Source organism: Talpa europaea (genome assembly GCF_964194135.1).
Source record: "Talpa europaea genome assembly, chromosome: 2".
Lineage (NCBI taxonomy): Eukaryota > Metazoa > Chordata > Mammalia > Eulipotyphla > Talpidae > Talpa > Talpa europaea.
In genome coordinates, this window is record NC_140068.1 from 66,889,950 (window position 1) to 66,914,626 (window position 24,677).

At 34.8% G+C, this 24,677-nt stretch overlaps 1 protein-coding gene across 3 annotated transcripts in view; it reads left to right on the top strand.

Moving 5' to 3' along the window:
- Nucleotides 1-24,677, top strand: part of COL12A1 (collagen type XII alpha 1 chain) — a gene marked incomplete at both ends in the record, with an annotated part of 107,254 nt that overhangs the window by 17,234 nt on the left and 65,343 nt on the right. For 2 of the 3 annotated variants that reach the window (XM_084256465.1, XM_084256466.1), the window contains 9 exons: nucleotides 79-369; nucleotides 878-1,480; nucleotides 2,594-2,866; nucleotides 5,237-5,509; nucleotides 6,661-6,933; nucleotides 15,776-16,048; nucleotides 21,018-21,284; nucleotides 21,701-21,893; nucleotides 22,955-23,076. The exons of the other annotated variant lie outside the window; for it this stretch is intronic. In XM_084256465.1, the coding sequence (XP_084112591.1) occupies nucleotides 79-369; nucleotides 878-1,480; nucleotides 2,594-2,866; nucleotides 5,237-5,509; nucleotides 6,661-6,933; nucleotides 15,776-16,048; nucleotides 21,018-21,284; nucleotides 21,701-21,893; nucleotides 22,955-23,076 (2,568 nt within the window). The remainder of the gene's footprint in view (nucleotides 1-78; nucleotides 370-877; nucleotides 1,481-2,593; nucleotides 2,867-5,236; nucleotides 5,510-6,660; nucleotides 6,934-15,775; nucleotides 16,049-21,017; nucleotides 21,285-21,700; nucleotides 21,894-22,954; nucleotides 23,077-24,677) is intronic. 3 annotated transcript variants of the gene reach the window in all.

Sequence of the window (24,677 nt, forward strand, 5' to 3'; positions counted from 1 at the left end):
AAGATCCACACCTGAAGACCTAATTAATAAAGTTGTATCTCATTATTTTTAATCACTGTTCTGCTTGTTACTTTTCAGTCATTGAACCTCCTTCAAGTTTGGTTGCCATGGAAGTCTCGTCAAAATACATTAAGCTAAGTTGGAATCCATCTCCCAGCCCAGTCACTGGCTATAAAATTCTCCTTACACCAATGACTGCAGGAAGTAGGCAGCATGCTCTGAGTGTAGGGCCTCACACCACCAGGCTCACTGTTCGCGACCTGTCAGCAGACACGGAATATCAGATCAGTGTTTCTTCCATGAAGGGACTGACATCCAGTGAACCAGTTTCAATAATGGAGAAGACACAGCCAATGAGAGTTCAAGTGGGTAAGTTAAAGATATATCACTGGGTTTGGAAAATACAACTATGCAATTGACAGTATGCCTTACTGTCTAAAATATTTAGTTCTCAACAAAATATTTGCAATGATTTTCTTTTATTATTTATTTATTTATTTATTTAAATTTATTTATTTATTTATTTATACAAGCACTGGGTACAGTCAGAAGCGCGGGAGGGTGAGAGAATTCACCAGAGCCAGAGCGGGAAGCAGAGCAGGCAGAAGGATCGAAGTACACTGCTGAGGGGAGCAGCGGGCGGCAGGAGAGGTCTGCGCACCATGTGGGACCCTCCTCCGGTGGCTGGGGAGCAGCCGGGGATCAAACCAGCGCTGCAGAGGCTGCGGGCAGCCTCGCAACCCAGCGCTCAACCGCTGCGCCGCTGGGGAGGCCCTGCAATGATTTTCTTTTAAAGAAGCACACTTACCAAGATATCTATATTTTCATATTTAATTCATATTTGTTGACCTTTAATGGGTTTTCTTTCTTTTTACAGAATGCTCACGTGGTGTGGACATAAAAGCGGATATTGTGTTTTTGGTTGATGGTTCCTATAGCATTGGAATTGCAAACTTTGTTAAAGTTAGAGCCTTTTTGGAAGTTCTTGCAAAAAGTTTTGAGATTTCACCAAATAGGGTACAGATAAGTCTTGTCCAGTACAGCCGGGATCCTCATACTGAGTTCACTTTGAAAAAATTTACCAAAGTTGAAGATATAATTGAAGCAATAAACACCTTTCCCTACAGAGGAGGATCTACAAATACTGGGAAAGCAATGACTTATGTCAGAGAGAAAATATTTGTGCCTAGCAAGGGTTCAAGAAGCAATGTACCAAAAGTCATGATTCTTATCACTGATGGGAAGTCTTCAGATGCTTTCAGAGATCCTGCTATAAAACTAAGGAGTTCAGATGTTGAAATCTTTGCGGTTGGTGTGAAGGATGCTGTTCGCTCAGAATTAGAAGCTATTGCCTCTCCTCCTGCTGAAACCCATGTGTACACAGTGGAAGATTTTGATGCATTTCAGAGGATATCTTTTGAACTCACACAGTCTATCTGTCTTAGAATTGAGCAAGAATTGGCAGCTATAAAGAAAAAAGGTTAGTAGTCTCTGTACAGCAAAAGTTACCTGTTGATGTAAAAGCAATTTTGGTTTTAAAACTGTGGATAATATATTCCTTCAATGATTTTTATATACGTGAAAAAGTAACTTTCCTATTTTATTAAAAATGATTAAACTTAGCTTATTTAGCTATGACATATGACTTTCTCCTGGGTATGGATCATGTGTTTATTGGTGAAAAATCTTTTACCATGAATCATGAGATGTTTCTGATCTTAGATCCTCAAACAGGACTAGGAACCAGCTTTGTTATATCCAGTTGTCATCTGCAATTTAACACTCATTGATTGTCTACCTAGTGCACCATAATGAGCTAGGTTCTTTGAATCAAAGGTAACTAGACTATCATCCTAGATCTTTATATTCTTTTAATGTATTCCCTTATTAGACCACTTTTGGGCATCATTCCTCACTTTTGAAATTCCCTATCCTCCTTTTTTCATTTCTCCAAAATCTGATTTTCAATGTTCAATTAAAGTTCTTTCTTTTTCATCAAGTCTTCTTTAACTGTTCCTGTGATATAACTATCACTTCCAGTCATTTGTGCTTCATAGGCACCATGGTTAAGAATCAGCACTGCCCTAACTCTCTGATAAGATTCTCTGTCTCCTCAGGATAGGCATTATCTCTTTCTATGATCCAGTTTAATAAATATACTTTTTAAAGAAAAACATTCCTTAATTATTACTTTGAAATGTCTGCCTATGTTAATATCCAATTGCCGGGGTGAATGGGAACGTTTAGTTGTTCATTTTAGGGCTGTTATTGTTTTTCAATATTCAACTTCAGAGGTAGGATCTTTCCATTATTGCTCTATCTTAAGACGTTCAAAATTCAGTTTCAAATTGAATGAGTCATTTAAGCAATGTAAGATTATTATGAGTGGTCAAGACAAATGATCAGGATCTCCTTGTAGGGCTGTGGGAAGCCTCTCCCAATGGTCATTGTGGAATGTGCCCTCAGTAGATTGATTTCAGTGACCATTCACTAAATGGACGAAAGTCATTTTAGAAAAGTGTAATCATTACATTCATTACATTCATTTTTTGCTCTACAATTAAAAAATTTTTAACTTTTTTTTTGGAAACAGCTTATGTACCTCCAAAAGATCTTAATTTTTCTGAGATGACTTCTCACAGTTTCAAAACCAGCTGGTCTCCAGCTGGAGACAATGTTTTTTCATACCACATCACCTACAAGGAAGCCACTGGGGACGCGGAGGTCACAGTGATAGAGCCATCATCAAGCACCAGCGTCGTTCTCAGCAACCTGAAACCAGAGACCCTTTACTTGGTCAATGTGACTGCAGAATATGAGGAAGGCCTCAGCATTCCCTTGTCTGGACAAGAGACCACCACAGAAGGTGAGATGGGGTTTCTGCTACTCTTTTCCCAAATCTAACCGTTAGTTGTAGAATAGAGTTACAGTTTGAAATAACCATCTGCTTTATAGTTCAGAATTGTGAAGAACTTTATATGATTTAGTGACTTCAAAATATAGCTATTCATAGGTCTTTTTAAAAAGAGAAGAAAATTTTAAGAAAAAGCCCTAGATTTATTTTGATAAATATAAAAGTAGGAGACAGAGTTAATAATTATAGCATCAGCTCTTGAAATACTGATTGTCCAGTGTTTTAGCAATGTCATGTTGAAATTGTCTTTATGGATCTAATGACAAACACATTATTACCAATTCTTTATCCTTTTTAAAAATTGTGGTAAAACATACCTAACAAAATTCACCATTTAACCAATTTTGAATGTACATTTTAGTGTACCTTTAGGTAGCATTTGTTACATTTGCATTGTTATGCTTTCATCACCACTATCCATCCATACCCAGAACTTTTTACATGTTGCCAGACTGAAACTCTACTCACTAAACTCTGTACTCATCTTCCTTGTTTCCCTGGCCCTGAAGCCCACCCCAGAATTTAAATACTCTAAGTACCTCATATGAGTGCAATCATGCTCTATTTATCTTAGTGTCAGTCTTATTTCACAAAGCATAATGCCCTCAATGTTCAATTACATTGTAGCACATGTCAGAATTTCCTTTCTTCTTGGGGCTGAAAGACATTCCATTGTATGCATATCATATTGTGTTTATCCAGTCACCTGTGCTTAAGGATTCAAGTTGGCTCCATCTTCTAGCTATTGTCACTGAAGTTGCTAAAAACTCAGAAGTGCAAATTTTAACAAATATTTTAAGCAATATTTCTTTAGCTGTGCCTTCTTTACTGGATAGAGTTAAATGCTTTCTGATATATTTCACTATTTGACATTTAAAGAATAATGATGATGAGCCTGGTTAGAAGACCCTTCAAGATAAACATAGTATTATAAGAGATGTCAGTTGTTCTTTATTATCACTGGTATTGAGAAAAAAGGCTGAAACAGATGCACGAGAAATGTAAGATAGTGACAAAGAACTATTCGCTCATAGAGAAAGAACACATTGACTTACCTTAATGATAAAAAGCTAGAGAATCTGGAGATTTTTCAAATAACATTGATTTTTTTGGGTGCATCTTTTAGATATAATTCCACCTGAAGCCCAGCAAATAAATTTAATGGCCAACAGAAGTTTCTGATTCAATTCATTCGTTAAACTAGTAATTATTGAGCTCCTGCCATGAGGCAAATCCTATGGTTATTGTGTTACATGGATTATGTCATTTAAGCACTTAAATAATTCCATGAGGAATCATATTTTTACTGTTGGGTAGCTGGAACCTAAAAATTACACATGAGTTATCAGAGCTAGGTTCAGACTCATCAGTTTGTCTGCCTCATTTGTCTTGTAATTTAGTTTTTTCCCGGATGGATATAATTCTGCCAACTGCCATTTCTTCTTTTTCTTGAAGGAAGCATTTCTTTCTCCCTGGAGTGATCTGTGGTTATGCTGGACATTTAGGTCAACTTCTAATTGTATGTGAGATATAGGCAGGCTTGTACCACACTTCCATTTTAGTGCATTGAGAAGACAGTAACATCTTTCCTGAATATGTTGTCCATATGGACAATTTACCCCTTAAATAAATAAGTCACTTTAAACACGTTTAGTAATGATGATGCTCTCATTGGGCTTAATAAAAATTTTATTTAAGACTGTGACTTATTGGGTCTTTGCAATTTAATCTCAAATTTTAGATCCAATAAACATCCATTAAGTACCTGTAATGTGTTTGATCCAATATATTGGATCTTCAAGTCAAATCTTCAAGTTGGATCTTTTTATCTTATATATAGATAAAAAATTAATTGTGGGACTCATTGGTTAAAAAAAGTACTTATTGGTTAAAAAAAGTGCTTATTCAAGTGGATAAATATGATAGACTTTGGTGGTATGAACCTTCTTACTTTTCTGAGAAAATCTAGTAAGAGTGGATGCCTGGGTCAGTTATATTTGAAGAAATGACCTGTTTGTAGTCCTGTATTTTATATTAATATTAATTTATTATTTAAAAAGTTATTTATGATTTTAAATGTTTACTATTATTATATTTCATTTGATTAAACACTTAACAGTATTAATTTTGTTTCTGGATATTGGTAGAATATTTGTTTGCTGTTTTAGAATCTAATGAATATTGATAAGTGAATTTAGCACCCAAGATGTTTGTTAAAAACCTACTCATTACTTGTTTGGAGAAATGTTTTTAGTTATCAAAAGGTAGGTTTTTATTTTTCATATATGATCATCAATTTATCTATTTATTTTTAAATTTCAGTGAAAGGAGCGCCTCGAAACCTAAAGGTGACAGATGAGACTACAGATAGCTTTAAAATTACCTGGACTCAAGCTCCAGGGAGAGTTTTAAGGTATCGAATTATATACCGACCAGTTGCTGGTGGAGAAAGCAAAGAAGTTACCACCCCAGCAAATCAGAGAAGGAGAACACTGGAGAACCTTACTCCAGACACCAAATATGAAGTATCTGTAATTCCCGAATATTTCTCAGGATCTGGCTCTCCGCTGACTGGAAATGCAGCCACTGAAGAAGGTAGATGAAGTATGCTGACCATATGTTAACAACCAAAATCAATCAAATCAATCAAAACTTTGGACAACTATCAGATACTGCAAACCATGAGACACTTGTGTCAGTTATCTGAGTACTTTAGACTGTAGTCCTTTTAGACTTGACTTACTCAAATATTAAAACATTCGTGTCAGTAGAACTTGAATGTTAAGATATGGTCTAAATATAGAGTATGAATATTCTAATCTAAACTTACAATGAATATCCATTCTAGCTTGATCCACATCACTGCTTCCCACTGGTGAAGTATATAATGTTTCAATGGTGCATAGCAGTTTGATTTATAATCCCTAAGTAGCCTTTAATTTATATTAGAATATTTAAGAATTATCTTTTCTCTTTCTGCCTGCTTTCTTTGTTATCTTTACTTTGGGAAGTTACTACTTCCCTTTTGTTCTTTCTGATTGGGGACTTAGGGTTTTTTGTGCTGGAAGCCATAAAAGCCCAACAACTCTTAATCCTTCTACTTTCTGGAGTAAAACTCACTGCTATTGTGTGCCCAGTGGAGACATGGCTACTCCACCAGGGAAGTCATGGAATGCCAGACAGCATAGTTGGATGAAGATCTACCTAAGTCTAGACCTGGGTTATTTCTTCTTCTTCTTTTTTTTATTTCTACAAGGGACAGCATAATTATTATCATTTACATTTCTACACATCAATATATTTCCTGGCCATTACGTTTAGGTGTTAATAGCATTCTATCAATAAACTCTTTTTATTGAAGATTTCTTAGAGGAGTTAAAATCTATATTATAATACCAATGTCTATCTGCCTGTCCCTATCTATATGTATTTTATAGTGCTTTTTTTCATGATTAGGTAAAATTTAGTAACTATTTTATGGGACCTTTTCTAACATGAAAGATTTTGATCTGTATAACAGAAAAACATTTGCATGCTTTTTGCTTTGACTTTACTGATATATAGAGCCTGATTCAGAAATGCTTAGCTTTGTCAATAATTACAATTACCATAGTCTCACCCATGATATAAATTTGATGTCTCACACACACACACACACACACACACACACACACACACAAAGTTCTACAGTGTCTTGTAAGTCATTTATTAAATAATGGGTTTTGATGTTGTTGTTTTCAATGAAGTTAGAGGGAATCCAAGAGACTTAAGAGTTTCTGACCCTACGACATCAACAATGAAATTATCTTGGAGTGGGGCACCAGGAAAAGTGAAACAATACCTTGTCACATACACCCCAGTGGCAGGAGGTAAACCGCAAGAGATTACTGTGAGAGGAGATTCAACCAATACTGTGCTGAGAGGACTAGATGAAGGGGCAAAATATGCCTTATCTGTGACAGCCTTATATGCATCTGGAGCTGGAGATGCCCTTTTTGGAGAAGGAACAACTCTTGAAGGTAATTACTGTCATTCTTTATAGAAATCCTTTTCTTTATAGAAATCCCTGTGCTTGTTTATGATGTCATTTAGAAGGTTTAAAATATTTTCAGAGAATGAAACCTAGAAATGTGTCATCCTTTCTTTTAAAAGAAATTTGTGTTGAAAAATAAATAACCATAAAACTACCTCTAAATCAGAGATGGAAAATGGGAGAAAATGAAAAAATTAAATATGATTGGAAAGAAGTGTTTTGGGAGCTAAATGAGGAAGGCCATAAAAATGTGTCTTTACTAGCATGGCTGTTTAAATGCAGCATAGGTATGTGCCACTCAGATTGGGAAGGAACTGGGGGAAGTTGATGGATGAACAGGGCTTGGATTGCCCAAGGTAACATAGCTACTTCCCTCACTCAGGAGCAGCTAGGAATCCTTCTCTGACTTTTACAGTTCTTTTTTGTTTACTGTGCATAAAAACAATTCATAACAGCTTGACAGATATGATAATGCAAGTTACTGTTTGTTTTATAAATTGCCTTTAAAATTCAGTTCTATGTTGGAAGTTAATGCAGTGTTTATAAAGAACCATCAATAAGATTGGAATTGTTTTCTTGGTTCTCTGGAGTTAATAATCAGAAGACTTCATATTTCTTAGAATCCTTTGAAATATAGGGCACGTGAGATTTTACTCACTACAACCACAAAGTAAATCATGTAAAGAGAGAAAATATAGGTTTAATTTTACCACACTAAGAATAGATTATAATGTTAAGAAGCAATATTAGCAAATGGTTTAAATGATTTTGACTCAGTTTTCTAGTTGGGGGTTCTAACTGGGAAATGAAACAATAGCTTTCCTTGTCTTTATCATTGTCTTTTATAATGACTTACTTAAAATGATTATAGGAAGAAAAGGATGCTAATTTATCTTTTGTGATGGGAAATCATAGTGCTACTAGGCAAAATATCCATCAAATTTTGTGGATCCTGGACTTTGGAGGATTCAGATGTTTTTGGGAAGGACAAGGGCTATAATAAATAGTCAATTATGAATGAAACTTTGATACTTAAGAATTAAAAACAGCTAGGCAAAAAATATTCTATTCAAAATAATAGTGATCAAGGGTTTAGTTGTAATGTCCATGAAAACTATTTTTAGAAGATGTATTAAATGAAAGATTAAAAACCAGTGTGTAGAATGTTGATTACCAGACAAATCCTGGTTTGACTGCTAAGTCATGTAAACTTGAAATAATGCATTAACCCTCTTGAGCCTCTGTTTACCCATCTATGAAGAGAAAATGAACATTCGTGTCACCTCTCTCTCCCATATTTACTATGGAGGTCAAGTGGGAGATTGTAAGAGAAACTCTTTGGGAACTGTGAGATACTATATGTACTTTACATATTCAAGAAGAGTAAACAATAACTTTAGAATTTACACTAAATTTTTGAAAATAACAAGTTAAAGATAGAAATTGCCTTAAATATGAAAATATAATCCAAACAATAAATACATGCAATCTTTGTATTAGAGTAAATTTCTGAAATATTTGTCCTTTTTTTGACCCTTGGAAGTTCTTTTTATGTGCTTTTGATAAGCTTTCGACATAGATTGTTCACACAATGTTTAAAAGAATAAACATTTGACTTTAATTTTTATAGAATAGTGGTAGGTTATTTATATTTGGGGAAATTCTCCTTTATAAGGAGTAGCTAAGAAATAATTAATAGATTTACTTCTGTTTGTATCTTTAACCATCTGAATTTCCTTACTTTAAAAAATATATTCATATGCAGTCAGATATTTTTGGTTTTAAAAATTGACATTAAAAAATAATATGAACAATCTTTATAAAATACACATTTTCACTTTATAGTAAGCATATTCCACTAGACTGATTTTCTAGGTTAGGTGTATAGCTAAATTATTTATAATTATAGAGCTTTGCACAAGTGGTGTAGAAAATCTACCAATTGTTATGCGTGTGTGATTCTGCACACATATGTATTTGATCAAAAATTATCTTTAAGGGAGATATATGGGTAGTAAAATGACCTTTAAAAATTACTGTTTCCCATTTCCTAAAAAGGAGAAAATCTAGATGATTTACAAGTTTGCTTTTAAAATATAACGAATTCATAACAAAATTGTAATCATAAATTTTTCCCCATTTACACCACAGCTCTTATTTCAGTGAAGGATTATATAAAATACTGCCAGTCTGATTTTATTAACATATCTATCCCATTGCATTATGTGTGGTAAACTTGACAAATATGTGAAAGCATAGTTGTGACTAAATTAAAATAATAGAAGATTTTTGCCCCTGGTTATTCCATTTCATTTTATTATATTAACTCGGCCAAATCCACATACCATATACAGGAATAGGATATGATGGTAAATGCAGGGAATGGAAAGCCCAGAAACAGAGCCAGGCAACTGCTTTTGAGGGCTGCTGTTTTTCTAATTTGTTTTTCTCTTGGGAGAGGAGGTGGTAAGAGCAGACCTCGAAGGAATGTTTCCTCCATCCAGAGGCATGGAGTCAGCAGGCAAGAACATTCTGTAGGTTGAAAATTTTATAGATTGCCTGAAGTACATTCTATTCAATTCAAAAAAGAACTAAAAAAATATTTAGTGTAGTCTACAACTATCCCTAACTTGAATCTGTTTCCTAGTGTTTTTTTGAAATCCAGCCAATGATCAGAAAACTCCCCCTTCCCTGGAAGAGAGATTTACTAGCATTGGCATGGGGGAAAGTTCATGGTTGGCTGTAGTACTATATGAAATAGAATCACAAAGGCCGAGTTTATTACTATTTCAGATTCAAACTTCAGAGGAGTCTGAGCACAAACCATTAGGTTTGATTTACGTTGTCCACTCCCCCTTGTCATTGTTATTATTAGAGAAGCTAGACATTGCTGGACCTACAGACACCTTTTAAGTCATGGTAGAAACTTTGTCACTGAGTGTTTAGAGAGTGAAACCAGCTTTTATAAATCTTAAAATGAATACTGCCTGGTTTTGTTCACATTTACCACAAATGAATGAAAACGTCAGCTCAGGAATAATCTGGCTCTTTTTATGCTGAATGTTGTTTTTTGACAATGGAAAAGGTGACATGTTAGAACCTTTTAGAATTTCCTTTGTTTCCATTACTGTAGCAACCTCTCAATGTCCTAGACATGAATAGTTTCCTGTACATCAAACCAAACTAACTCAGTTGACATTTTGTTACAATGAGTTTTTAGCACATCACAGAAATTCTTTTGCATGATGTTGAGTAACATGGGGCCTCTCCAAGATGGACTAAACAAGGCCTCTGTGTTTCCTTGGATTTACTGCTGTCTTATAATTTGATAAATCATACATTCTGGTTGTAACAACTCTGACATTTCTAAGGAATGCTGGTACAATCACCAAACATTAATTCATGATTACTTTTCTGCAAATTAATAGCTCATCAGAAAAAAAATAACTCAGAATTCAGAGGCAACCATTATGGAAGAAGTCTCAGGCTTTGAAGTTAAAGGATAATTGTTAATAGCTTTTTAAGAACTATGTATTGCTTAAAGTAACTAGGTTAACTTATCAATAGTGAACTTTGTCCTTTGGAATGATGACTCTAATTCATTGGTTGTAAATCAAGTATGTTTCCACATGAATGTTATCCAGAAGCAGGTCTTCTGTATTCTGTTGTGGAAAGTTGGATGGCTTTTGACTTGAGCTCTAACGGAAAAGACAAATTGACTTAGAAGAGGGTTTACATTACATTTTCAATTTAACTTCTATTTTTGAAAGTGGTATGTGAAACTCAATGAAAGCTGGCTGGAACAATCTATAAGATGAAATGCAGTTTCATTTCATTATGATTAATTTTTCAGTTATCATTTTTGGCTAATTTGTGTTATAATTATATTTGAATTGGATGACGATTTGCTTTTCAGAGAGCAAATGGAAAAGGGCTAAGGAAATGTAGGAAAGTTACTTAAATGAGGCATTAGCTCTTTGGCTTCCTATGTGGAAAAAAGTAGAAATCAACCCCTTGTGGATGGTCAGATCATGAGAAATGCACCTGTCTAAGTTCCTTCCCACAGTGGCAGCACAGAGATTTGTGAAAGCAGGCATGAGAAAAATGCCTTTTTAAAAATTTCTTAATATTTTATTTCAAATATTTTTTCAGTATCTTTAAAGAGCACTTTTATGTTTACAATAATAGTGAGAGGTAGAAACAGATTTTCCATAAAACTCTTAAACTCTAAGAAGTAAGCCTCCCCAAAAGCAATATAATTCTCCAGAATCATATATTTTTTTTTGTAAAGATGTATCTACATTGACTGCTCTTACTAACCCAAAGTCTAAAGTTTCATTAGGGTTTCTCTCTTAGTGTTTTACATTCTGTGGGTGGGGGGGGGAAGACAAATATATAATGACATATTACTGTTATAATGTCACACAGAGTATGAAAACTGCCATTTGACTATATGTGAATATTTTTATAATCAGAACATAATTGTTGAGGACCAAATTTAAAAACTGATGAATTTTTGCATGTTTAATTTTTTGTATGTATATTTATTTAACAAAAGCATTTTTATTCCTTAAAGCTATATCTGTACTCTACTGGGGAGAATAGTGTAGATGGGAAAATTATTGAGGAGGAAATAAAAGGAATCAGATGAAAGCATACCATCATTATAGAAGATGATTTGTTTGAAATGATTGCCAGAAATTCTGTTCTCAGAGATAAAAGTAACATACAAAACACAGACATATATTCCAGTGCAGCAGAAAACAAGTACAATGAGGGTAAATATTATTGAAGACAATGTTACTTAGACAAAAAGTTTGAACAAACCAAACACTATAAAACATACATTTGTAAGTCTTGGAACAGAAAGAAAAGCTTAGATGATTTGTGTGTGTGTGTGCTCGAGGGTCTGAGAATGATTTCACTTTTTTTTTAAAAAGATTTATTTATTGGGCCTCCCTGGTGGCGCAGGCTGTTGAGCTCTGCACTGTGAAGCTGTCCCCAGCCTCTACAGTGTGGGTTCGATCCCCACTGGGTGGTGAGAATCCCACATGGCATGCACACTTCTCCTATCTCCCCCGCTGCTCCCCTCAGCAGTGTATTTCGTCAGTCTGCCTACTCTGTCTATGGTGAACCCTCACACCCTCCCGTGCATCTGGCCTGTACCCCAGTACAAAAAAAAGATTTATTTATTTATGCATACAAGTTCTGGGGTATAGGATGGAGATGCAGGGGAGGGGAGGATCTACCAGAGACAGAGTGGGGAACAGAACAGGCAGATGGACCAAAAACACTGCTGAGGGGAGCAGGGGGCGAGACAGGAGAGGTTTGCTGTGCCATGTGGGCTGCTCCCTGGCCGGCTGGGGATCGAACTTGTGCTGTAGAGGCTGTGGATTGCTTCATAGTGCGGTGCTTAACCACTTGTGATTTCAATTTTTAACATTAGTTTCAGCTAGGGGACAGTTGGATTGAACCTGATTCACAGGAAAATGTGATTAGCTCTTGAGTAAGGAGCATGTGTTGAGAGCCAGTTCCTTTTGAGGAAGCATGGAGGAAAGAGAACAGTTAATATTCACATGGGTTTTGGGATGGAAAGGATGTGGTGAGTTTACATCTTCTCAGTTCTTTGAGAGTCAGCCTTGAGCTGACTTTTACCTACCTTTACATTCTTTTACCTAAAGGGTGATTTACTGTGCATGGCCATTGACCCATAAAATGTATAAAACATCAGCTTCTTTTACAGGGCATGCTGAGTTCCATGATTATGACCAGCTTTGTTTTCTTCATTGTCTTCATTTGAAGGAGCACTATGTCCAAATGATAGCAAGTGTGAGGGTTCCTTCCTACACTGACCAAGCACATCTCCCAAAAAAATGTCTCTCCTTATTTGGAAGGAAGTGCAGAAAAGAAGGGCAAAGAAAGACCCAAGAATTAAAGAACTTTAGAGGAATTAAAATCACAGAAGAGATGTAATGTATTTCTAAAAAGCACCAGTGTTTAGGCATATTCCCAGGTACTCCAATTTAATTGAGTTGAGCATGGCTTGATCTTTGAATTTCTGGGCAATTTTATGTGTCAGGCCAGGTTGAGGTTCAGTTTAGTTATTTTGCTGTTGAAGGCCCCAGGACCCCAGGAATGGACATAGCCTGTTGGTGGCCTGGTTGGCTGGTTGTACATCTAGTCTCAGGATTAACTTGGCCACTTGGCAACCTGCCACCTGCCAGTGATACCACAAGGTGCAATTCAGTTGCTTTCTTTTTTTTTGGTAATGTAATATTTGGGACAATCAAGATCCAATTTTAAAAACTTCAAGGGTTATAGGTCTGATAAAATTTCCTTATCATGAGTACATCATTTTTAGGTATAATGTAATAGCATAGTCGGCCCTCCTGTTTTTTTTTTTTTGTTTTTTTTTTTTTAGGAAAAAAGCTTGTCAGTGTGTTGACAATATTATGGACTTTAGGAATATTCTTATTAAACTGACTGACATTTAAGAAGTTCACATAATTGGCTTCTGGATTGAGGTGTCTTTGTTTTTCCTTTGGATTCCATATTTCTTTGTCACTAACATGGAATGTTGCAATGCCAGTGCCTGCAAATAATCCTGCCTGCTTTTATGTTCCACAGGCAGAAATTATAACTTTTCAGTACTTTTTCTCTGTAATTGAGAACTTAGTGTTCACTTAGACTAGTGTTGTCATGCCATTAATAAGAAGTCAGGAATGAATTTTAGTTTAATATCTTATTTGTATCTTAAAAAGCCTTTTGCATATTCTTTTCAGGACATTGATAAACCTTGCAAAGTTCTTTATTGTTTTAGATTTATAGGTCTGGAGAGTATTAATATAGTTGATTAAAATCCAGGAGGATGCATCTAGTGATCTGGGTTCTTTTTCTCTGTAGCTCAGAAATGTCTTTGTGAATGTATTTTGCTTCAACCACAATTCTTTTCCCATTATTTTCTCACAGTGGGATAATTAGCCTGTATTTATGAGTATTTATGAGATTGCTGTCTGTTGTCATGGTAATAAACAATGTCATAATTTCAGTGCTATAGAAAGCAGGGAGAAAAACAGATTGAGAAGCACAATGATTGGCAAAACTAGAAGCTAAAATTATTGTTTGTAAATTATGCCAGTATTGACTTGGAAGATAATTCCCACATTCTAGCTAACTCTGCCATACACTTTCTTGGAATGCCATCAGTGCAGTTTTTAGCTCATTTAAATTCAAATTTGTTCTCGGGTATAATTATTCCACAGGAGCTGCACCTGACTGCAAGTTGGGAAATGTAGGAGAAGGAGGCACAAATGATAAAAGGGTGTATATCTGGTGAAAGAAACTTGCTGCATTTACAACTTAGAGACAGTTGCTGGGATGTCAGCTCTCAAAACAAAATCAAAAAGTAAAAAAACAACAACAACCAAACTAAACCAAATCAAAGAAACAGTTTGTTTATATTCCTATAAGGGGAGAAAATATTAAGATGTATGGCATTTAAGTAGCAAGCAGAGTTAGGGAAGAACTTCAAATGAGAATTAACTTCAAGTACTAGGAGAAAAAGTCAATGTGCTCTTGAAAATAAATATACTTGGTTGCAGTTAAATATGTAACTAATTTCCCTCCAGAGATGAGATGTCCTGTCAGCAGTAAAAGTTATTTATTATAGAGTTAGAATTTTCCATCTGAGCTTGGGGTTTGGTAGGATGCCTAGTTCCTGTTTTATTTATTTTTTGCCTCTAAATTCTACCATATATGATTTTTTTTGTCCACACAGATTTTTTTCACTTATTGTAATCTTTATTTTTTTGTGCTGACATCTAGTTGTTTAATTTTGAGTATTTTTAAGATACTCATTTTTACCCTTTGAATCTAGTGAAATTATAGCCTTCAGAACCCATGTAACAGCATTATATATCATTGGATTGAACATACAATAATTACTGGTAAAATGTATGCTGTAGAAGCAAATTGTTTTATATTTATGTCATACTGTGGCATAAACCCTAGCAAAGATAGCCAATATAAAGTGACCTGTATATTTATCTTACATTTGAATTATGGAAAGTGAAGATTTTATGGGAAGACATCTGTGCCTCCTATTAGGTTGAGGTTTCCATATTTTTCCATTTGTGTTGTATTTTTTGAATGAAAGAGCCAAAATTTAGTACCAGACGTTTTCAATCGGCTAGAACAAGTGGTGTGTTTTATTTTGATGACTAATCACTTTTAAGTTTTCCAGAACAATTGGTGAGTTTTAGATTCATTAGGGTTAAGCTATATTGAAAGTTTTTACATCTACTTTTTAAACTGCATGAGTGAATAATTTCCATCAAAAAATGACTATTGTAATTAAAATTTGCAAGTGATAGGAGATTGTTGAAGTTATTGTAAATTATACACTGAATCTGAGTTTATTTAAATGAGATTAGAGAGATGATGATGGTAAACAAATAACAATATTTGTGAACAGTAGACTATTTAGAAGGTAGACTGAAATGTGGTAAAATTTTGAGATGTAGAGAAATTTTGTTCTTTTGAAAATATTTTTTAGGCATGTGCTCCTTCCTATTTGGATGTTGTCCTTGTCCTGAAGCACCTTGCAATACAACTGGACATATGGGGAACAGAGTGATGGGTGGGGACTCAGATATATTTCTAAAGTTTTATTTCAACAGCGTATTCTCCTCTAAACAGGACAGAATGCTTAGAAAGAAGAAAAAGGGCAATTTCAGATAAATTAAATTCACACACAACAAAGCAGGATGAATAAATACTTACATATGTAGTAGATGTTAAAATATATTCCCCTTTAACTTCTGTTCTAGAACGTGGCTCACCCAAGGATTTAATCACTAAAGATATCACTGACACATCAATTGGAGCTTACTGGACATCTGCCCCAGGAATGGTTCGAGGTTACAGGGTCTCGTGGAAATCGCTGTATGATGATGTTGAGACTGGAGAGAAAAATCTTCCTGGAGATGCAATTCATACTGTGATAGAAAATCTGCAGCCCGAGACCAAATATAAAATTTCAGTATTTGCAACCTACAGCAGTGGAGAAGGAGAGCCTTTAAATGGCGAAGCCACAACAGAATGTAGGTAACATCACAAGTGCATTTGGGCATGTGCTGGTACTGCCTCATAGCTACTAAGCTCAAGTGTCATGAAGTTTAACCACTTGCATTTCTTTTCCTTATGTGTTAAATTAAGACTGAAAAATGATAATGAGGTTCAAATTTAGGCTCATTTACTATCTAAAAATTACATCAAATTTTGAAATATTTAGCCCTTCTAACTTCACCTTTTTCCCCTTACTGAAACTAAATTAGTGAAAAGTCCAAAGTGTATGGAGACAAAGAGAATTTAGGTACATTTAAAGCTTTAAGACCTGGGAGCAATTACTTAATCTTTGATCCTCAATTACCTAATCTCCCTAATATGTAACCTAAGAATTGTTTTGTGGAGTAAATGAAATAACAATGCACAAAATCCAAGCTTAGTGCATAGACACTTAAAGATATCTGATAAAAATAATAGTGGTTATTGAAACTGTGATTGTTATACACCCAAGGTTAACCCAGATTCTTTACTTTATTCCTAATGTAGTAGGTAAACTTAAATAAAAAAATCCACTCAATTTTTTTAAAAGATTTATTTATTTATGCATACAAGAACTGGGGTACAGGCCAGAGGTGTGGGAGGGGGGTGAGAGGATACTCCAAAAGCCAGAGTGGGGAACAGAACAGGCAGATCGACTGAAATACACTGCTGAGGGGGAGCAGCGTACAAGTCAGGAGAGGTCTGCTGTGCCATGTGGGTAGCTCCCATGTGGGTAGTTGGGGATTGAACTTGTGCTACAGTGGCTGCGGCCAGCTACACAGGTTGAGTCTTAACCCCTTGCACCACCAGGGAGGCCCAAAAATCCAACTCAATTTTAATGTCATTAATATTATTTCTTGTGAATAGTTTCATGGTCAATCTCCATTTATTATCAGTTAAAAGATGGGCCAACATTTCTTATTTTTCTTTTTCAAAAGTTATTTGTAAAAATAGGCATTTCTAAATATTTATAGGTGAAAACATTTTTCCTTTGATTTTTGGATGATTTTAGACAAAGGGGAAAGACTGGACCGTTCTTACATTTCATTTTATTAGAGATATCTGGAGGAATTGGGTAATTTTTCTGGCCAGGGAGGAAAGTTTGATGCAGTGAGCAATTTCACTTCAGTTCTCTATCTTGACTTCAAGTTGTCCCTAACCTACAATCTTTTGTTCTGAGTTGTTTTCTGGATGGCTTTTACCTGAAACTCAGAGACATGGCATGCAGGCTATTGATACATTGAAAATCATTAATGGTGGCTAGAAAACCAGTAAACTGGAACTTTCTATTAGTAGCCAGTTTAGCTGAGATACAGAGAGTAGTGGGAAGTAGCTTGCGAGAGCTACTAAAACAAAACAAAAAAAAAAACCACTAAACTAAAACAAAAACTACTAAAACTAAAACAAAACAAAAAAACGTATATTGTGAGTATTAAGGCATTTTATAACTTGTGTCATATCTAGTAATGAAGTGAAAAATCTTGACTTTTTACTTATGAGAAGCCAACAAGAGTATTTTTTTCTCTCTAATATTCAGTTTTTCATTAAAACTAGGATGAGATGTGTGGCACCTTACTTTTAAACTTCAATTCTTTTATTTTAAAGTTAATTAGAAGGCAGGAATATAATTGAGATCCTTGAAGCATCTCAAGGTATGAGGTCATGTAATTTACATATATAAATTTGCAAATGCTTTCAAGTTTGGGCTCCCATTCTTTTGGGAATACACATTTCTTTTTAGCCAATGCTTGTAATATTCGTGCCCTGTTGATTTTTTGGTCAATTCTGAGTCTTGTAAAATTGGCTTGGGAATTTTATATGTGAAATATATCTTGTTTCACTGGATAAGAATTTAAGAGCTAGAAACAAGAGGAGAAAAGCCATATTTGGGGACAGTCCTTTTTAGAAAAATGTTAGGTACATATCAGTTCATTCAAATTGTGGTAATTGGTAATAATAATAATCCAAAGAGATTGTAGCTCTATATGCTATTCTTTTTTCCCTCATATTATTTTCAAAACCCTAGGCAAAGTCTTTACATTTTTTGATTGAAAATAATTTTTTTCTTTTAATAATTTTCTTACCTTGAAAATAGAAATAGTGAATTAAGGATTAATCTGCATGAATTTTAATATTTCCAGAAAGCAAAGGACTTGACAGAATTCTAGTTTTTCTTAATCCCAAAATAAAAAAAAAAACACAACTAATTTACTCTTTGTTGAAATTACACTTTTGCATCACTCAGAGAGATAATATATATCCATAAATTGAATATATTTGCCTATTTTATTATTATCTTTGTCCTCTACATATATATTTTATTTTTATGACTGTTTTCAAGATTTCCTTTTTATCACTGATTTTAAGCAAATTGCTTATGATATGCCTTGGGATTGTTTTCTTTACATTTCTTGTGCTTGGGATCTATTGACCTTCTTGGATCTATGGTTTTATAAAATTTGAAAATAGTAGGCCATCATTTTTTCAAATGTTTTATTTATCATATCCCCACTCTCTTCAGGTACTCCAATCACACTTGTATTATCTGTTGAAGTTATTGCATGGCTCACTGCTTTGCTGTTTACTTTTTAAATCATTTTTCTTTTCTTGAGTTCATTTCGTATACTTGCTTAATATTTCTTCTACAATCATTAAGATAGGGAATATAATTATAATAGCTGTTTTACGTCCCTTTTGGCTAATTCTGGCTTAGATGTCATTTCTAGTTCTATTTATGTTGATTGATTTTTCTTCTTATGATAGATTGTCTTAACTCTGGCTACCATAATAAATGTCATCTACTGGTTGCCTATATAAGAGAAATTTACTTCTAAACAGTTCTGAAAGTTGGAAATCCAAGATCAAAGTTATAGTAGAATTTGGTTTGTGGAAGAGTTCTCTTCTCAGCTTGCAGATGTCCATTTTCTTACTATATCCTTACATGATCTTTCCTTGGTTTTCCTCTTCCACTTAAGAGGGTACCAATAGCTTCAATTAGGACCTCATTCTAATGACCTCATTCAACCAAAATTACCACCCCCAAAGGTCCCTTATCTAAATACCATCATGTTATAATTTAAGACTTTAACTTACGAATTTTGGGGCAACATAATCATTTAGTCCATAGCATGGATCATATTTTTTTTTTGCATGCTTGTTTTTATTAGATGCCAGATCTTGTGAATTTTACTTTTTTGGGTCCCAGATCTGTTTATATTCTTTTTTTTTTTTAAAGATTTATTTATTTATTTATACAAGCATTGGGTACAGTCGGAAGTGCAGGAGGGTGAGAGAATTCACCTCATCCAGAGTGGGGAGCAGAACAGGCAGACCAACAAAGTACACTGCTGAGGGGAGCAGTTGGTGCGGCAGGAGAGGTCTGCGTGCCATGTGGGACCCTTGCCTGGTGGCTGGGGATCGAACCTGTGCTGCAGAGGCTGCGGGCAGCTTCGCAGCCCAGCGCTCTACTGCTGTGCCATTGGGGAGGCCCTGTGTTTATATTCTTATAAATATCTTTAAACTTTGTTCTTGGACACAATGAAGTTGCTTGGGAACAGTTAGATCTTTTTGAAACTTTCTTTTAGCTCTATTGCGCTAGATCACAGAAGCCTTTAGTTTAAGGCTAATTTAGCCCCATTACAAGGATAATAACCTCTTCAATAATCTACACAAATTCCAAGAATTATGAGATTTTCTGCTTTGGTGAGGGGAACATTTATGGTCTGGTGTAAACTCCAGAAATTTCTCCCTCCTCTCCTTCTGGGTGTTTCTTCCCCTGGTTTTGGGTAGTTTCCTTACATATATGCACTGGTTAGTACTGGGTAGGAGACTCAAGAAAAACCTCTTGCAGATTTTTGTTGCTTTTTCTCTGTGACATCATCTCCTCTGTGTCACTATGCACAAAGGTGTCTTAGACAACTCTGATTCACAAACCATGTCCTCAACTAAGGGATACCACCAGACTTCACTTGGGTTCTTTCTTCCTGTGCTGGGGCTAGAAATTCTCTCCAAGAAATAAGCCAAGGTGATCATAAAACTGACTTATTTTATTTCTTACTCCTTAAGTTTCCCTGTCCTGTGACGCTTGATGTCAAATATTTGGATATGTTGTCATATATGTGTTCGTGTCAAGCTATTTTAGTTGTTTCAAAAGGTCCTTACCTATTTGAACTTGAAAATTTCAGTTGGCATTAGGAAATATTCTTTGCATTGTTTCCTTCCTCTACGATTATTGAACTCAGTAAAGTAACCCTATCCATAAACTGTAGTTATGTGTAAGAAGAGGGTATATGCTATGTGTGGATGTTTGATCTGTTTTTAAAATAGTTACTAATAAATATGGAATATTAATAGAATTAATTAATAAATAATATTGATTATATATGAATCGAATACATATAGAGCGTCCAAAGCACTCAATGATTACCAATTTATCTTTAGGGTCCTTGCAATATTTTTGTGTCATTTTTCTACTCCTTTGTGTCACAGTTTTACATGTTTGTGGCAATCACAAAGAATCATGTTAACTACAGTGTCTCTGGCTAGTCATTTATGGACGGTGCCTTCTGAAAAGACCCAAGTAGTGTTTCTAACCCTGCATTCATGGTTTTTAATATCCTTCATAACATGATTGCTAGAGGAATTCTTTACAGATGGGAATACAATAAAAATTATAAAAAGCTCGTATCTGGAAACGGATGTGTTCTTTACAAAAGTCTCTGGAATGCAAATAGGAAATCCTTGAAATATGAGCTTCCATTTTTTAGTTATTAGCCAGATAAAGAGAAGATACCATGGGCTCACTGAGATTAGGTTCACATGCCATCATGAATTTATGAGCAACCCCAATGTTAAACAAGAAAACAGTGTATGTATTTAGAAAACGATAGCTTCTTTTTTTCATAAGTGAGGTGACATATTTTCTTTCAACCTTGTATCCATTGTAATTGTCCTTCTATCTCACAGTGTCTCAAGATTCTAAATCCTTGAAAGTGGATGAAGAAACAGAAAACACAATGCGAATTACCTGGAAACCAGCCCCGGGGAGAGTGGTCAATTACCGTGTGGTGTATCGCCCCCGTGGAGGCGGGAGACAAATGGTTGCTAAAGTGCCACCCACAATCTCTTCAACAGTGTTGAAACGACTTCAACCCCAGACCACATATGACATCACAGTTCTCCCAATTTACAAGACAGGCGAAGGAAAGCTTAGGCAAGGATCAGGAACAACAGGTACAAAATAATAATTTATTGGAAAGTGTGTAGTTTTTTAAAGAAAGACTGCAATACATCTCCTTCATTTGTACATGTCTAAAACTGATTTTGTAACAAATTAAATTATAATAATTGAATTGTTGGATAGGTTGCCCTATTAGCATATTATTTTTAGCAACTCCATTCCTGGTAATGTTGTAATGCTAATCTTCTGAAGTGTGAAAAATTATTTATCCTTCCATTTGGGTATCACTTTGTTAGGATTTTTATTAGGTAATTTTGTCTTGTGTTACTTAACTTTTTATAAATATACATTTTGAGTGTTAGATACTTGTGATGATTTCATATTTCTAATTGTAAATATGTAAGGTATAATAAGTGCCCCCCAACCTAATCAAATGAATAATATTTTAAAATCATTTTTATCATTACAGCTTCTAAGTTTAAGTCACCTAGAAACCTCAAAACATCTGACCCAACCATGTCAAGCTTCCGAGTGACTTGGGAGCCTGCCCCCGGTGAAGTGAAGGGTTATAAAGTCACATTCTACCCTACAGGGGATGACAGAAGACTGGGAGAGTTAGTGGTTGGACCATATGACAATACTGTTGTCTTGGAGGAACTTAGGTAGGAATCAGTTATATTCAGTTTGTGTTAAAAGATTGAATACACATATGATTACTTATGTGTCTACCTGCAGAGTCTTTAAAATCCCTGAAATTGTTTTCTTATTCTTGGTGCTGCTGAGGTGGAAGTTAGGTTTCAGAGACATGAATTTAAGTCTGAGCAGAATATTTTGTGATGTTTTAATGATTTCTGTTTTTAGGTGATCAAGAATGGTGCTTTTTCAATAACTCCCTGCTTTGAAAAAGTTAGCATCTCCGTTTCATGATTTCACAGAAAGCAGCTTATCCTTAGCCAGCCCTGTGGTGCATAGCTCCTGTACCTTCTAGAAAGGTCCAGGTGACTCACACTGAGATGCCAGTTGTGAATCCTCTTCCAGGATGGACCATGGGAGAGAGAAGGCAGGACTTTGTGCATGATGCCAGCTGGCAGGATGGGGAAGGGTGACTGATTAAAGGTCACGCTTCAGGCTGTCCAGTGGAAAACAAGGAAGTTTGAGTTTGAACAGCACCCTACATTCATTATAGTAGGAAAAAAGGACTACTGTGCATTGCCTTTTTGAAAGTTTGTTTGTTTCAACCATTCATTCAACAATTTTGAGATCTATTTAAATGCTTGCTATTTACTTTTATCAGAATAGAGAGAATGAAATTTATTGAACCTGCTGTGTGCTAGGCATTGTGCTAGGTGTCTTATGTTACCTTGTAAAGTATAAGATTTAAGTATTTTTCTTAAGCCATTGCTTACAAAGACTAAGATTAAAGAGTCTGAGCTTTCCCTGACATGCTAACTTGGGGATTCGATATCTGATAGGAAAATTAGAGGGAAATCAGGGCTGTGAACCTGTCATTTTCTCTAGAAAGCTTGTTACATTGTTTCTCTTTGATGCCTGACTGTAAGCATAAATGAGAATGTGGAGGAAGTTATTTTCCTTCTTTTACAATGTTGTATATTATGACTTCCTCCAAGTGAAAGTTTGTATATCAGGGATGACTGTCTTTAAAAACAGACATGCTACCTCTTGAAGCAATTATACATACAGACGGTATATTTTTACATTTCAGGGCAGGTACCACCTATAAAGTAAATGTTTTTGGAATGTTTGATGGAGGAGAAAGTTCACCACTTGTTGGACAAGAAATGACAACCCTTTCTGACACAACTGTAATGCCAATTTTATCTTCTGGTAAGAAATTGAGTTACATTATCCTTAAGGAAACAAAATATTATAAAACTATTTCAAATGTGAATTGTTAGTTAATAATATAATGAAAAGTGACTATACATGTTAATTTACAGACTTCAAAAGTTTCTTCAAACATTCAGTTAAGCATACTTTTGACAATATATTTTTAAGGCTTTTCTTAGTAGCATTACATTTGTCACATGGTGGTGTACTATTGAAGTTGAATTTTTAAATGAGCAGATATGTACATTGTTTGTTTTTAAGGACAGGAGTAAAATGTAGTTTTATTTTATTAAAATAGTTGCAGAAATTATTTATTTGGGCTGAGTAGGCATAGTTGGGTAACATAAATGGGTGCTTCCCTGGACTGGGGAAGCAATGGTAATCATAAAGGCTTTTAGTTTTTCTGCTCTCGCTACAGTTATGTGTCTTTGATGCATATGAACCTAGTTGGGATGAATCTTAGTGGTAGAAGTGGTGGGTAGAGTTCACTTTCAAATATTTTTCATCATTTGCTGAAGAAGAGTGGGTCTGGGTAGAGCAGAAGCAGGCTCACAAGGGCTTAAAGTGCTTGGAATAGTATCTGTGAATCATCAGTTCAGATTTAGCATATGATACTTGGATGACACCTTTGTAGTGTGATGACAGCTTCATTTTCTCAATGAACTTTTTCTTCTGTAATATAGAGGTCAGAAGCTAACATGGCATGAAGTTGAAAAATTCATAGCTCAGAACATAAGTTCCTGGAAAAGAGAGTATTTGAAAATGTAGATGTTGATATAAATAATGAAAGTACCAAATCTTGCTGTTGTGCATTAATATTCTATTGTTTCTCATATGATGATATTAACTAAATTATATTTTTATTTTGTAGCTTGTGCACTGAGGATTTTGGGATTATTCTCTCTTTCCAAAGCACTCTAGCTTTGTATCAGTGTTTGTGCTTGCTATCTCTACAGCTATCAAGTTGTATATTTGTTTGCATACTTTTTCTAAATTGTCTTCCTTCTTTCTTGATTTTTTTAAATGTGCAGACTTCATCATTTGCATTTACTTGATTGTTATGCATAGTAGGTAATAAAGTTAAGTAATTAATAACTAAATAATATAATAACATAAGGTCTTTAAATTATATACTTATTTGAAAATTTTTTTAATTTAGGAGTTAAGTGTCCAATTCTTCATATTTGTAACAGTTACCTAGGAGTTTAATTATATTAAGATATTTTTGACTCACTAAAACCTTTATAGCTTTTGTTGCCCATTATTTTACTTTCTAAAAAAAACTTTTTACAATATTTCTCTCCTACTTGTTCATTAAATATTACCCAAAAATGCATGCAACATTTGATCTTTAGAGCACAAAAAATTTTATTAGAAATTTTAATGCTTTGTAGAACCTCTTGGATTAGTAAACCCATTCACATTTATAGTGGCTTAATTTAAGTCTTCTGGACCTATGTAGTACTGTGGCCAGGAAATATAGTCAAAGATGAAGGACAGATTTGCTACTGAAATAATCATTGGAGGAATTAGTGATTCTCAAGACTGTTATTTGAGGTTAATAAGTCATATAAATGTTTTTTCCAACTACAAATCAC